We start from the raw sequence: 14792 nt of genomic DNA, 5'->3' as shown, positions 1-14792 counted from the left end.
GAAGTGGTTCTAATGGTGTACTCAAATTCTATTTAAAAAAAAAAACAAGAGAGAGCACTACGCGGAGTAAAGAGATTGAAGGTGCAGGGTGAAGCATGATTTCCTAGAGCAAACTTCCCGCAGCAAAAAAGGTGAAAAGCTCTCACCGTTGGTCAGAGGATTTAAGTGCATATCTTCTTGAATGCCGAATGGCAGTGCCGGTCGGTACGTACGCTATCGCTGGAAGCAATGGCAAGGTGCTTTTGATGCTGGCTTTTGACTGTCGGCACCTATTCGGTCCCGTTTCTATTTCCGATGCACCGGAGATCAGGTCGGAATTGGTTGATTTCTAGCACAGCTGCAAAAACTAGCGTCCCTGTATCACACTGTCCCCTTGGCTGGCACTCGTCACTACACTAATCACTACCATCCATATTGAATGTGCTCTAGCTGGAAGGCTTAGAGCTATTGAAGCATCAGCTATCGACTGGTATCGAAGTTTATAGAAGTGGACCCTTCCACTGTGAACGGGTTCAAAAAAGTTCAATTTCGAAATTGAACAGCTTTTTCCTATCCCTTACTCAAATCGTAAAATGCAGTTTCCCACACCCGTGTGACGTGCTGTGGCTTTTGTTTCGTGAGAATGGTCATTGCCTCACTAATCCGTTTATGTCACATGCAGCAGTGTAAATTGAATTTTTGATCATACGAGGGTACGAGTCATTTTCAGCTGAGTAAGCGCATGTGTCGCATTTGAGACAACATAACGATGTTTTTGGCATTTGAATGAAAGCATTGGGATTATCAATATGAGGATTTATCAACAAATCAGATCAATTGGATTTGTGTCAGTGCTGGAAAAGCCATTTTATCGGCCCTTTTCATCTCATTTTTCTTCTAGAGGTGTCCAATTTCAATGTTTAAATTCATTCATTCAGATTCATTCAGTATGCGTAAACAGCATTTTGCTACAAAAATGGTAGGATTACATTCATTCAAATTCCGTGCATACAATCAGAGTAACCAAACTTCACAACCATCTCAGTCCTATCTTAACGATCGACACTATAACAAGTAACCATTTGCTTTGCGCTTTCCGCTGTTTAATGTGCCTTTAAACTGGGGCTGATTGCTGGTTTACACGCCGGAGAGCACTTTTATTACAGACAACCAAAGTTTTCCTCGATTTCATCCTTGGCCGACGACACCGGGCATGAACGGTTACAGGCAGCACGAATTGAATCAGCATTGCTGACTTGGCAAACTTTGTGCTGGGTCGAGGGCTTACGAACTTTTAAGCTGTAGCACAATTTGCATTCCCCCTTCGGATTGTGCTGGCATCGTCCCTTCGTAGCTCCCAACAATGGCTTATTCGTGTGCCGAAAGACGAGGGAATTTTTGTGCAGAAAATTAAAATTTAATTACTTCTGCTCGGAGGGGAAAAGGCCCGAATGCCCCAAACGCCTTACAACGCCTTGCAAAGAGCCAAATTTCTGAGTTTTACGCCATAGATTGTTTCGTGAACTGTTCTTCCTCTTCTGCTTGCTTCAACTGTTACGCTACATTACTGATCTGCTGCAGCTTCTTAGGCTCTGTGTGTGCCGGCCGGTTTTTGTGTGTGTGTGAGTGTGCTGCTTACTTCCAAGTTCACCGCAACGAAACTTACCTCTTGCGCTTGTAGTCGGAAGCGAGCCTCCTCCACCGCATCCTTTTTGGTCGTTAGTCCCTTATCACGCAGCGATGTTCGTCTCACGGATTGTGCCCTGCGGGAAACAGCAAAACGCATTAGTACGTCGTTTCTGTGTAGTTGGCAGTGCGCACGACACACGCTGCTAGCATTTTCCAATTTAGTTTTGTGGTTTTCAACGGCGAAAGGATTACAACTAACTTTATGGCATGTTTTTGAGGGGAGGGAGACGGAACCAGTACCGACATCAGACGGCGGTGTGAACATGATATCTTAACTTTACTTCCCGGCGGTTGAATTCTCAAGGGATCTATCATCACTCGGCAAACGGTAGTTGGTATCCTGCACAGCTAGCTAAAGGCAAAACTTTGTCCAAACAATTTGCTTACGTTCTAATCGGATTATCTACCCGTAGGGGGGGTTTATAGTAAGCAATGCAGCTGTTGTAATCTTAATTCTACTTCAAATTATCACTAGGGAATAGGCACTGGTTTGTCTAATTCTCCGCCGTTCAAGTATGCACTCTCCACAGGGAGTTGAGCAATACAACTCCGAAACGAGTTTCGGAACACGTGTGCGCACAAAACTGACCTCGTGTTGTTGCTCTGCGACCGCCGGACACGTTTGCGTTGCGCTTCCGCTAACCGCTTGCTCTCCTGTTCCGTCTTTAGCTGCTCTATTCGCTCTCGTATTTCTGGATCTTCGCAAATATCTAAAAAAAAGGATACCAAACGCAAAAGGGTCAGTTGGGGGGCATTCGGGGCGGGTAATTGAGTTGCGTCTTCCCAAACTCACCGGAAGGAGTTTCGTCGTTCTTATTTTTGGCATTCAAATCGGCTCCACTTTGGGCAAGCATTTCAAGTACTTCCAGCTACAATGATACGAACGAATAGGATGACATTATTTCGCCTGTTCAGACAAGGGCCAGGAAAGGATGGAGAGAAACTTACGTGACCCCAGCAGGCAGCGGCATGTACCGGTGTCCAGAGATCGTTATCGACAGCATCAGTCGATGTGTGATGCTCCAGTAGGAACTCGACGACCCGTGTGTACCCGTTGGCGGATGCTATGTGAAGCTGTGGAGAGAGAAGACACAACAAAAACCACCGTTGTTCATCTAATATTCTACGCCATTCGCACAGATTATCCGCCCTGTACACTTACCGGCGTGGCACCCTGCGGATCGGGTATTTCCAAATCGCCACCCTGCAGGGCGATGTCTTGCAGGTCGTGCAGCATCTGCGTTTCGGTGGCCGCCCGCGTCTCGTCGATCAGCTCCTGCGTGACGCCCCGCTTGGACATTTCCGCCTCGATGTAATCGAGCGCCTCCTCGTCGTCGCAGATGTCGTACGGCATGTTGCCGTCCGCGTTTACCGCCAGCAGGTTCGCGCCGCGTGCTATCAGTATCTTGACCAGATTTAGGTGGCCGCAGGTGGCGGCAGCATGCAGCGGCGTCCACCGTTCGCTGTCCTGCGCGTTCACGTTCGCACCGTAGTCGAGCAGGAGGTTCAGCATCTCGGCGTTGTCGTCGATGCAGCACTGATGCAGTGCCGTCAGTCCGTCCATGTTCGTTGCATCCGGTGTGACACCCTTCTGGAGCAGTTTTGCCACCTAGAAAAGAAGGAGAGGAAGAGCGTTATTATAAGTGACGAAAAGGAGAGAGGGAGCGAGAGAGAGAGTGAAAAAAGGATTCAGCAAGGCATCGTTCTACTTCGTACCAACTCTATCGCCCTTTGGCCGGAAGTAATCATGACTGGCCGGAGGGGACCGGAAACGGATGCAAGTATCATTTCCCATACTCGATAATGACCACTCATCAGGTACTCAAGTTTCAATGGTCCTGTTCCTTTGCAAAGAAATATTCCCATACTAACCAACATTACATCATCATCACCATCATCATCATCATCATCAACACTATTATAGTTCGTTGGCATTCGCTTGGATTTGATGTTCATGAACTGCAACGATGTACACATGCTGCTGCTCTCTGCTGTATTACTTTATCCCTTTCTGTTTGTGTCCAAGGACGTTCTAACCCTTCAGCGAAGGTCACACCGGGGGAGAACTGGACGAGCAGAGTTACTTTCCAAAGTCAAGAATGTTAGCTTTACTATCCTTTACCATCAGCAGCACACTAAACAAGCGCACCGAGTCCATCTGTGCAGAGCAGCGAGGAAAGACAGCTAAAAACATATGAGAACTGCAAGAGCTCAAGTTAACGCTGGCCGGAACCGAAACCGGAACCAAGCAGCTGGCGGGGAGTAGTGTTTGTTCTTCTTCGCTGAAGTGTTTGTTCATTTCTGCGTAGTACATCGGGAAGCAGCACCAGAATGGCAACAAAAACTCGAAACCGGAACGTTGCCCAGATTGTTACTGTCAGACGGGTTATATTTCATGCGAGCGCGTACTGGAAATTGGAGTTTTGCTGTGGTGCAATCGGAAGAAGTTTTTCCCTTTTGGTCATGGGATACAGTTTTATCCCACTCTGCCATAGTGTGACAAAACTTGGCAATTCTCAGCAGTGCTGGCTTCCCGGAATAAGTTTCTTAAAGTCTTGCTTTATATGACTATATCCAGCACTTCAGTGAGGACGAATTAAAAGCATGTCGTAGTCAGAATTTAATAATTTCCAACGAAATGCTTACAATCCTAGCAAAAGAAGGGACGGTTAATTATGGCAGAAGCTCTACATCTTTTATGTCCAATGCCGCCCCCATGGACGAGGTGCTTAATGTCCATATCAGACGTCAATCGGATGCCATGCTTTTTTCTAACGCTGCTTGCGCTCCACAAAGCAACGACTAAATCTCATCGAATGCGATAATTAATAGTAGAGTCTCACACTCATCCCAGGCTTATCCGATTAAACGTCCATCCGTCCTAGGCAGTGGCACGGACGCAGTGGAGTAGCCTCACACATTCGAACGATTTAATAGGAAGTCTGCAAAATTGCAAACCTCATCTCCCTTGAGCTTGACCCATCCATATGAAGAGCTATTTCAGATCCGGCATCAACCGGAGATTGTCAGTTGTGGTGGTGGTGTGATCTTCATCCCGGTGCTACTCCTCTTCTCCTGTCCCTCCCGTCCCAATAGTCGGGGTAGAATTGATCCCAGCGGGAGTTGATGAAACGAAGCGAAAGTAATTTATTTCCCATCCTGTAAATTTAAACCGTTCCCTGCGGGCCACAGCTTTCACTTCCGCTCGCAGAGTCCTTCGAGTGCTTGCGGCTTGCTGGATGGTAGTGAAAAATATACACTATGCTTTCCGGGACATCCCGCATGCCGAGAGGGGAGGATTCAGTATCATCTTTTTAACGGCACTTGCACGAATTATGGTGAGCTGTATTGTGTCCCCGGAGACTGTGCTAGGGATAGCGTTCGGTGACGTATTGTGGGTTTGAAGTGTTGTTTGTGGGTTTATTGATTTCTCGCTAACGAATATGGGTATCAGGGTTAAGTTCATGGGGTGAAATACGAGGCAAAAGAGTATTTTATACTTTTTGCTTGTGGTTACGTATTGCGGCTGGTCAAGGTGGATGATATTTCAAGGTTAGAAGGGTTGCTGTCATGGTCTGACTGACAATGGTTTCATTACTGTTCGTTACAATTATACGTAATATATTAGAATTTCAATTGCATTGCATAAGCTTTACATATCAGTTTATCTTTTTAAAGCTACTTAATTTTAAATACATTAAAACCTAACCATCTCGCGCTAGCGCTGAGTGAAACATCTACTGTAACAACACCACACACCACAAACATATACCGTCTCTCTAAGCCGCTCTAGCCCTTTCTAGCGTAGATTCTACACTATTTACTGCCCCATTACTTTGCAGTTTTATAGCACCGCTGACTCTCCGGCCTGCAGTAAATGGTTGTGGTGATACTGGGTAGTAAAATTTAGCAAAATAAACTACTTCATTTGTGGCAGGAGAGGAAGCAGTTCGACCTTCGGTTCGGTGGGCGGTACGGGGCTCGTGGTGCTTGCCGGTATGTCTATTTGACAAACATCGCCTTGCATCTTGCGCTCTTGCAAGCGCTGGCTGTAAAAACGACCGCAAACGAATGTGGCTGGAAATTAAGCAGTTTGGTTGTGGTACACGCGCGCCGTTTTAGTAAGTACGGCACGTACTTCTACCCCGTTACCGAATAACCGAGCAGCTTTAACGGTCGATTAGCATTGCGAATCGTATTCAAATGAGGTCCTTCAGCGGTCGGAAAGAAAAGGGTCAGATACGTAGCGAGTTGCCCGTCAGGATGAGTTTCTTTTTTAGTTTCCTGTCTTTCGTTTGCTAGTTTCCATATGCAAATAGATGGGTTGATTCACTTAAGTATCGCATGCACACAGTGGTTGGCCTCATTTGACACTTCATGACTAAATGATACCGAGAACAAAAGATACTGTCTGAAAGTACTGTCTGAAGATACTGTCTAAAGGACACGGCGGAAAATGAAACCTTTTCGGCAAGGCTTAAGTGGCAACGATTGCTGTCCATTTGCCATCATTAATAATGCAGAACGTAACGGAAAGAATGCGATGCGCCTGTAAGGTATGCAAACCGAATTACAACATTACGTCACGAGCTGTAACTTCGCGTGACAACTGACCAAAAAATCGTGTACTCGATTTGGGGTGTACACATTGTCCTGGCAGGCAAACCGGAAAAGGTCATTTTTCCACACAACTACTGCAGCACCTACCGACAGAGCCCGGCGCAAACGACCAGCGGATGATACATGATTTGCAGAGCGCCAAACTCAACCTAACCTAGTAAACGTACCGGCGTGCTGGACACGTTCAAGCGATTTTGGGCAGCATGGTTCAGGTCACCGAATGTGGAACATGTCACACATTGCATGTGGTGCATTTTGGAGCGCAATACAAACTACAAATCTACGGCCAACGGTGTCCTGACTAATAGCAACCGGATGTGACCCGGAATGGTACTGGATAGAGTCCAGGGAGACACACACACACACACGCCAACCAAGCCGAAGTGATTCAGTGACCTCATTCTTAAAGGATCCACAGCCAATTCTCAAACATTTCCGGCTTCGCGAATGCAACTGAAAGGCAAAGCTTTCGCTACGTACGAATTCGAGTTGTCAGCATAAGACATTACTACAGAAGAAGTCACTTACGAGCTTATAGCGAAACTGCAAGCTCACGTTATGGCCATAGACGCAAAGAGTCTGCTTCTAATGGCGGTAGGCTTTTAGCACACACGCGTTTCTTGGAGCGGCATTTATTCAACGAAAATTGTATAATCGAGCCCAGCGCGTTGTTTGTATTCGTCTGTAGTCGTTTTTATTTGTAAGATGTTTCTGATTCTCCAGAACCCATCCAAAACATGCGCAAATGTAGGGATAGGAAAAAGTTTGCCCATCCAAAAGCGATTGCAGAGAAGGCATCTCGTACGAAAAAGTAATACAACCACCGCGGAGAAGATTGTTTTTTATGGATGCAATTTCGTCTGAAGCTCTTGGGAAAGTTTTCAAATAAAGAGGGGTTATAATAACGGGAACGAAATCTTCATGGAATAAGGAAATTATCGCAATTGACAAAACTTTAAAAAAGGATTCGTTTGGGCGAAAACCTTCTCTAGCAATTGGTCTCATGGTATAGAAAACTAGTTTTGAAAATGTCAGAGAAAACATTGACGGTAGACAAAGTTTCGCCAATTCTGTTCGTCGCTTTGTGAAAAATTAGTTTGGAAAGAGTTGAATGGAAATCCCAAATGGCACTCCTTTTTAATTAAGTCCTAGGACAAACAGATTTCGATTCTGTGTTAATACTCTACATATTTTCATCCTCCGCTGCATTATGGTAATGGGTAACTGCTTTTTCGCGTTGTTCAATAGCACATAGAGCATAGCAAATACTAACCTCCGCAATGTCATTCCGTGCCGCGGCCTCCAGCAGTACGACACTGTCCTCGAACGTGATATGTCGCTTGTAGGAGGACGTCTGTGTCCCCATCCGGTCCCGGCTTCGCTGCGCTTTCAGCCATTCTTTTTCCTTCTGTTTCGCTACCTTTAGCTGCTGTGCTCGGCGCCTGTATCGGAAGAAAACCAAACACGAGAGAGAGAAAGACAATATTAGAGGATAAGAGCGTTTGAGAATGTGCGTGATGCAGAATACAATTTTGAAACGACTAAATAATAACCCGAAGAGATCAAACGCAGAGTTTCCCAACCCCTAATACAGAAATTGTCTATTTGTCCACCAAGAAAAGGAGCAAATTTTCACCACCACTTGGGCGTTGAACCATTCAGGCTGACCGGCTTGACAGAGGTGACGGTCAGAGCGGGTTAATTGCGCGTTCAACCTTTGAGGCAAGCCCGAAGGCGAACCGGCGCTTGACCGTTCAGAGCCTTGACCACCGGCACACGGCAGCAACACCAACATGCAACTCCATTCATAGCGTACTGAACTCCTGCTTTTCGTGCTGGTTTCCCATTTTCCGCGGGCCCACATCGACAGATAATCGGCCGAGGGAGTGAATTAGTTGCACCACGAAACTGCTTCAAAGGCGTTCGTTCGGGCAGGCACAAACGAGCGGGGGAAGGAGCTAAAAATAAAGCAAGGCTCCATTTACGCCCGCTGGCAGGAGGCCAAGGTTTTCGTGCGGTCAAGAATTTCGTGAGGTCCTTCTTCGTGTTGAGCTTGATTTTCTCGCTGTTGGCGTGGAGGGTTGTTTACAAACATACACACACAAGAAAGCAGTGGTGTTTCGTATTAATGAAGCTGGTATGGTGGTCATTAGCACACTCTCGTCTTTCTGCAGTTTTCTCTTTTTTTTCCTACGGTCTATTGAGAAGAAAACGAACCCGTGTTGTCCTTGTGGCTTTTCCGACTCGAGACGATTCGTTTCCTGTCACACTAGAGAAGGGTATGGTTGGCACTTTGCGAATCAACCTAATCTTATCTTTTCGAGAGTCAAACGAACCGTAGCCACTATCACAGGGGTTCGCTGCTTGCTCTTCACTTTTTAAGATACATTATAGCTTCATTTTGGAGGTCCCACAGAGGATATAAGAAAAACAAAAGCACAAGCACACGAAATGAGCTTTATAATACAATTTTCATTCGTTTATAGTTCCGTCTGGATATATCGAGCGCAATTAAGTTCCAAACCTATTAGTTAGTGAAGCGACAAACGTGCTGCAGCCCAAGTGCCAGTACCGTAGGTTTGGCATGTCGGTAAATTTTACAAAAGGCAAGTGTACGCCCCATTTGCACGCTAGCAAACAGTCTTTAATTAAGTTTGGGCTCGTTGTCGGTAGGAACGCTTTAATAAATTTACCTTTTGCGTGTGCTTCAGGTACCATTTATTATTCAATTTTGCAAAACATTGCGATAATGATCGCAAAAAAGGAACCATATGCACCACCTGAACTGTATCTCATGAGCGGCGGTTATTCACGGTAGGACAATGTAAGCCTGCATAGTAATGAACTTCGCTGGTCGGCCCGTTTGTGATGCATTCGGTGTTAATAATTGGTGTAATTATGTGGCTTAATTGTTGACCGTAAAATACATTGCGCTTTACGGATGATTTTAAATGAGAGAGCAAATACATTGCATTGTAAGTGTCCTGCTAAATAATGCCATGCGAATAAATGCACTGTTCTTACTCTTTCCTCCAATCAGTGTCATGTACTTCCCTTCATCATCTCATCTTGGATAATTTATCTGGTCGCAGCCATGCGGAAATGTTAAAAAAAATCGTCAACCAATACCACTCGAAAGCATTCCTACAAAGCACCAGCACAAAAAGGGAAAATGGTACACCACTTATGAAGCCGACTCTGGCATTATTCAATCGCTTCAAAGCTCCATTGCACATTGTCACCAACCCGTGTGGCCAGCCAGTGCGATGATTGATTGCGCGTCAAATGCACGCCGCCCCACCATTAGCGTGGATGCTGGGGTGCCGCTGTGTGCGATAAAGAGCAAATGGATAAATATTTCACTACACAACGCGAATCGTGCAAAACTGCGCTGCGGTGAGCTGCTGGTTGGTAAGATCATTCAAGCAAGAATTCTATCAGAATCATGAGATACGCACAAACACACTGACGCTTAAGCAGTGTGAGTGACAATATCCATTGAATGCCAACGTTTTTCATTTTCATTCCATTCCGTTGAGGGGCGGAAAAGGGCAATGACAATCAGGCGCACTACACGGTGCGTGTTTCCGCAAATCACAGTAGAGCGCGACTCAACAGCCTCACACAGCCGCGCTATCTCGGGGCATTAGCAAGCCGCACAATAATGGAATGGACAAATTCATCATTTAACACGTTCTGGTGAGCGTTCCAGCGAGTGAACCTCACAGAGTTCCCGGACCACACAGCTCTCCAGGCCCGGTGGAACACGACGCGTTCGGTGACAGATTTTCCATAATTTCATCGCTTTGCTAAGTAGTTCCTCGTTCTTGTCTCTCGTTCTCGGAATCTAGCACTTATCCCTTTCATACGCTTGCTATGCTCGACATGAAGCTTCAGCCTTGCATCTTGCATCCCAGAACCGTGGTGCATTTTATCGATCGCTTACCGGGTCTGCGGGTCTCTTGAGGGAGGAGGCAAAGTGCGCGAGAAGTGCACCGCACACTTGATTGAATTTCATTTGAAGTTTTCGAACGCCCACTGTGGAATTATGTGGAATCCATCCCGCGAGGCAGGTTTTGGGGGAGTTGGCTGCTGGCAAACGCTTTCACGCTACACGTTTGTGCTGGAAAAGCTTTCATCAACCTTGCGGGGAAGGGCGAATGAACGGATTGGATGCATTTTCAACTAGGTTTAATTCACCAGCAGAATCGATCACGACGTCAAAGAAGCGTTAAATGTAATTATTCAGGGTTTTAAACCTCTTCAATGTTCATTAATCATAAGCAAAAGGATTAGAAAACTTTAAGTTTTACTGGAACACTTAAATTTTATCTCCGAATGATGAATAAATAATATAAAAGTACGACGTTAAAGCCACACATAATAAATTAACAATAAAAAAATGAAATAAACAAGAAATTCAAATACATAATTAAATCATAAGAAACACGCAAAAAAGTAGAATAATAGCTCTTTAAAAGTCATTTAATACTATTTACTTTAAACATTAGTTGGTGTGTTTGAAATATAGTTGAGACTGTTTTAGCAACAATATTTGGCAACTGCGTTATTTACCACGCACGTGCCTCCATCATCCATCTCCACCAGACACAATGGATGCGGCAAACCGTATGGCCGTGGCCGACTGGCGAAAAACAATCGCACATCCGACCGCTCGGACCCGCCGCGAACGCTTTTGAGGGTGTAGAGCACCACATTAGGACACAATTCAATTTTCCAAACCACCACACCTGGCTGTGACTGTGGCCGAATGCACCGAAGCAACACTAATTGCAATCATAAACTGTTCAGCAGGCGGGAAAAGCATGGTGGTTAGCATGGCGGGAACGGGGCAGAGCGTTAAACCGAAACCAATCCCGAGAAACCGTGTGGGTTTAGCATCTCCATTCTATTGTAATTATAAACTACCAATAGCAAAAAAGAAGAAAAAAACACAAACAAACAAACTAATCTTTCAACCTGTGGCTGCGGAATGCACGTGTCCTAGTTTTACTATTATCGATACCATACAGCTGTACTCGAAGCAAAACACAATCAACAATGCCCGCCGTCTCTTCTCCGGCGCGGAATGCGGTTTGATCCAATTGTGTGTATGAGCGTGTATCGGTATCCATACCTTGACACTCCTGCCGGGTCAGCCGGAGTGGAAAATCAATTCAACCAGCAACCGGGCAAACCGGGTAAAGCACAGCACCACCACCATCAAAAGCAAACAAAACAGTTCACCAAATAAACAACAAAGTGACGCTTTCGGGTCGGACCTTTTCTCTTTCTCTCTTATCCCTCCGTCCGACCAGCTGAAACGATTTACTGTCCAACGACTGCACGGCAGGCAGTGCGTTTTACTTTTCTATATTTATTAGAAATGAAACGGAACGGAAGCGTAATGAAACGAATCGAACCGTAACGGGGCCGTTTACACACAAAAAGATGAACGGCACACACACACACCTGTGCTAGGGGGAGGAAGGTGCCCACCGGTGGGCAGAGAAAGCGGTGGCAAATAAAACAATCGCAGGTGCGCGCAGATTTTGTTTTTCACATTTCTGTAATAGAGAAAAGCATAATGTGATGTTTTTCTTAAAGCTTCATTTGATTGCTTCGTAAAATGTAATGTAATGTGCAGTGTCAACGGTTAACAATTTGACACAGGGAGCATCCCTTGCTCTCGCCCACATTCACGGAGCGAAAGATTCACACAACGTTCAGCAGCACATAAACATAAACAGCATACAATCTGAAAGCATCAACCACATTAAGCTAAATTGATAGCTTCCAGCGCTGTGCCACGGCGAGCCAAGAGATTCTCTGATTTCTCAATGTCAGCTATACAGGGAGCCAGCGCTCCGGACCACACCCAATGGCTGGCACGATGGAACGATGCGTTCTCGCTGGATGCTTAATCCAGTCAAGATAAAGTAGATGCTGATGACTTGTTTAACTTCTGCCGAGCATCGCGTAAGATGACCTTATAATACTCAGGGCAATGTGAGCTGCTGAGAATGCGCCATCTACCACCCAATACACCCGCAGGGAGGTTATCCAACTTGGAGCGCATAGTTTGTTTATAATCTCAAACTTCATCAACAAGCTTTTCACGTTCCCGAGAGCGAGCAAGAACCACTGCAGAAATGGGATGTTCTTCTTGCCCATCCATCCCTCTTCCCTAGGGCATACCAAGCTGAATAACATAAACTTAGTTCCCAAGATGCTGGCGAGAACTTTGCACTGACGGAAGGAAACACTGCAGCAAACTTCGTTGCGCACCCTCGGCAATCTCGGCGCAAGGGCAATTCGATGACATCAAAATCAATCATAAATCAACTGTATCGCTTGCTGTTGGAAAATGAGCATGTAACACCTTCAATCATCATCCACCAGGGTGGCTGACTGCGAGCCGTTCCGTGAAGACTTTTTTTATTAGATTCATACAACATTTTTACCCCGCTGATTGATCAAAATTGCTGATCATAACTGACAGTTTGCTGGCTGCTGCTGCTACTGCTGCTGTGTGCAGATGGGGGTTCATAACATTTTCAACGCCCTTTAGCCGATGAAACCGATTGCGTGTGGTGGCGATGATGGAGGCAGTGGGCGTGAGATGCGCATTTCGTAACACGGAAAGGTGTTAGGCGTTTCGAACGCTTTCATCCCACGTAAATGCTTCCATAATCGACGATTCACACTCAGAGAAAGCGATCATATTCTATTGCGCGTATCGTAGAGCATCGCATAGGAAAGCGTAGGGTGAAAGGAAAACAAACAAAATGGAAAATGGAACAAACAAAAAAAACTGTTCCATTAAGTCTTGAACGTTCGTCACTTCTGCTCACGTAAATGCTTTCCCAAACCTGTGTCTGGCGGACGCCCTGAGCTTTGTGCATAGGGGATATTATCTGGTGGATGTTCTTTAATTGTTCGTCGATACAATTCTACCACGCAATTCATCAATGTTGCATTCATAATACATGATACAGGCTGATTGTTTCAGCGTAAAAAAGGTAACTTATTCTAGAAATGAAGATATATGCCACAACGATTTCCCTTGTACTTCAATTGCCCCGTTTACTGGAGACGTTTAAACCAACAGCGCCAATTGATAAGCGTAGATCGCTAACAATTGTTCAGCCAATAAAGAAAGATACACATGTGAGATAAAAGCACGTAGCAAACATTCATCAAACAAAACCCCAGGCCCCGATAACATCGTGACGGTCTACCGGTCTGCCCCATCGGCTAGCTGTCACCCTAATAGAGTCGCTCTAATATCGTCGCCAAACGCATGAGAGTGTGTGTTTGATATCGTCGAGCATTACTACATTCCATTACAGAAGCCTAGATATCACGTAAATTGTACCCATTTGCAAGTGTGTGTGTGTTAGGGGACAAGTGCAACTGTGGAGCAAAATTAATTGCATCGCTGATAAGCAACACAACACATGCAGAACCTTCACCACAGCCACGCCAAATGGCTACAGGATGTGGTCATTTTGAGCAAAAAAAGCATAACGCAACACACCAAAAAAGAAGCACCGATGGACGACGACACACCAAGTTTGAGCAAAATTGAGCCAAACTTCGTGGGAGTACAAACCCGCTTCCGGGAATTTTTCATCTCGCTAATGATCGCGAAATTTAGAACATTTAGCAACGAACGAAGCTCTCAAACCACGCAGCCAGACACCAGTCCTTGAGCTGTCATGTCCGACACAACTAGCGACGATTGCAAATTATGAGTGGTGGACGGTTTCTTCTCCGATGACACCGACGACCACGGCACGACAGCAGCTTGCTGCAGTAGAGAGCACGCCCAGACAGGCAGACATGTGCTTTTTCGTTGTTTTGTTTTGTTTTGTTTTGATGGGTCATTATCTACGACGATGAATGCATCACAACGTGAAACGTGTTTGCGAGAGAGTGAACCAAAAACACGTACTTGAATTGCTTTTGGAGAGAGATCTGAAGGAATTTTGCAGTTAGTTCAAAATTGTTGATTTTAACCTTTTAAAGACATTTTCTTGTGTTAAATAACTGTCACTGTAGTTGAAGATTATCATGAGATCAATCCGTCCAATCGATCAACTTGCGAAATCCATAAACGAAGCACTGATGACTTGAGGTGACGATTGGTTGTGAAAAATTATCATGCCATTTCTATGTCGTGGAGGGGTTTTGATCGCAAACCATCGAAAGAAGCAAATATATACCTACAAATGCAAAGCAATATGTCTTCTCCGACACACTCTTATCTGCATCAATAAGTTTTCCAATCAACATTACGGTTTCGCACGTAAAATGTTATCTCCCACCACCACTAGCGCTGGGCAGCATTACAACACCCCGGCACAGCACACAGGGCTGCAGTGCACAGTAATGGCAATAAATACAACATTTTAACAATTGCTTTATAGCTTCCCTTCCACACCCATCCACCGGACACCATGTTACTGTCATTTCTTCTTTCACCACACAATATATCTTCC

At 45.3% G+C, this 14792-nt stretch overlaps 1 protein-coding gene across 18 annotated transcripts in view; it reads right to left on the bottom strand.

The window, feature by feature from the left end:
* Window positions 1–14792, bottom strand: part of LOC120955791 (protein phosphatase 1 regulatory subunit 12B-like) — an 82154-nt gene that overhangs the window by 14185 nt on the left and 53177 nt on the right. For all 18 annotated transcript variants that reach the window (XM_049609329.1, XM_049609330.1, XM_040376947.2 and 15 more), the window contains 6 exons: window positions 7562–7730; window positions 2831–3277; window positions 2617–2742; window positions 2462–2537; window positions 2258–2378; window positions 1646–1742 (listed from right to left, as the gene is read on the bottom strand). In XM_049609329.1, coding sequence (XP_049465286.1) covers window positions 1646–1742; window positions 2258–2378; window positions 2462–2537; window positions 2617–2742; window positions 2831–3277; window positions 7562–7730 — 1036 coding nt within the window. The remainder of the gene's footprint in view (window positions 1–1645; window positions 1743–2257; window positions 2379–2461; window positions 2538–2616; window positions 2743–2830; window positions 3278–7561; window positions 7731–14792) is intronic.

The sequence above is a fragment of the Anopheles coluzzii genome, chromosome 3 (assembly GCF_943734685.1).
Source record: "Anopheles coluzzii chromosome 3, AcolN3, whole genome shotgun sequence".
Taxonomy (NCBI): domain Eukaryota; kingdom Metazoa; phylum Arthropoda; class Insecta; order Diptera; family Culicidae; genus Anopheles; species Anopheles coluzzii.
The sequence above is the reverse complement of the archived record's forward strand: the minus strand, read 5'-3'. Positions and strand labels throughout refer to the sequence as shown.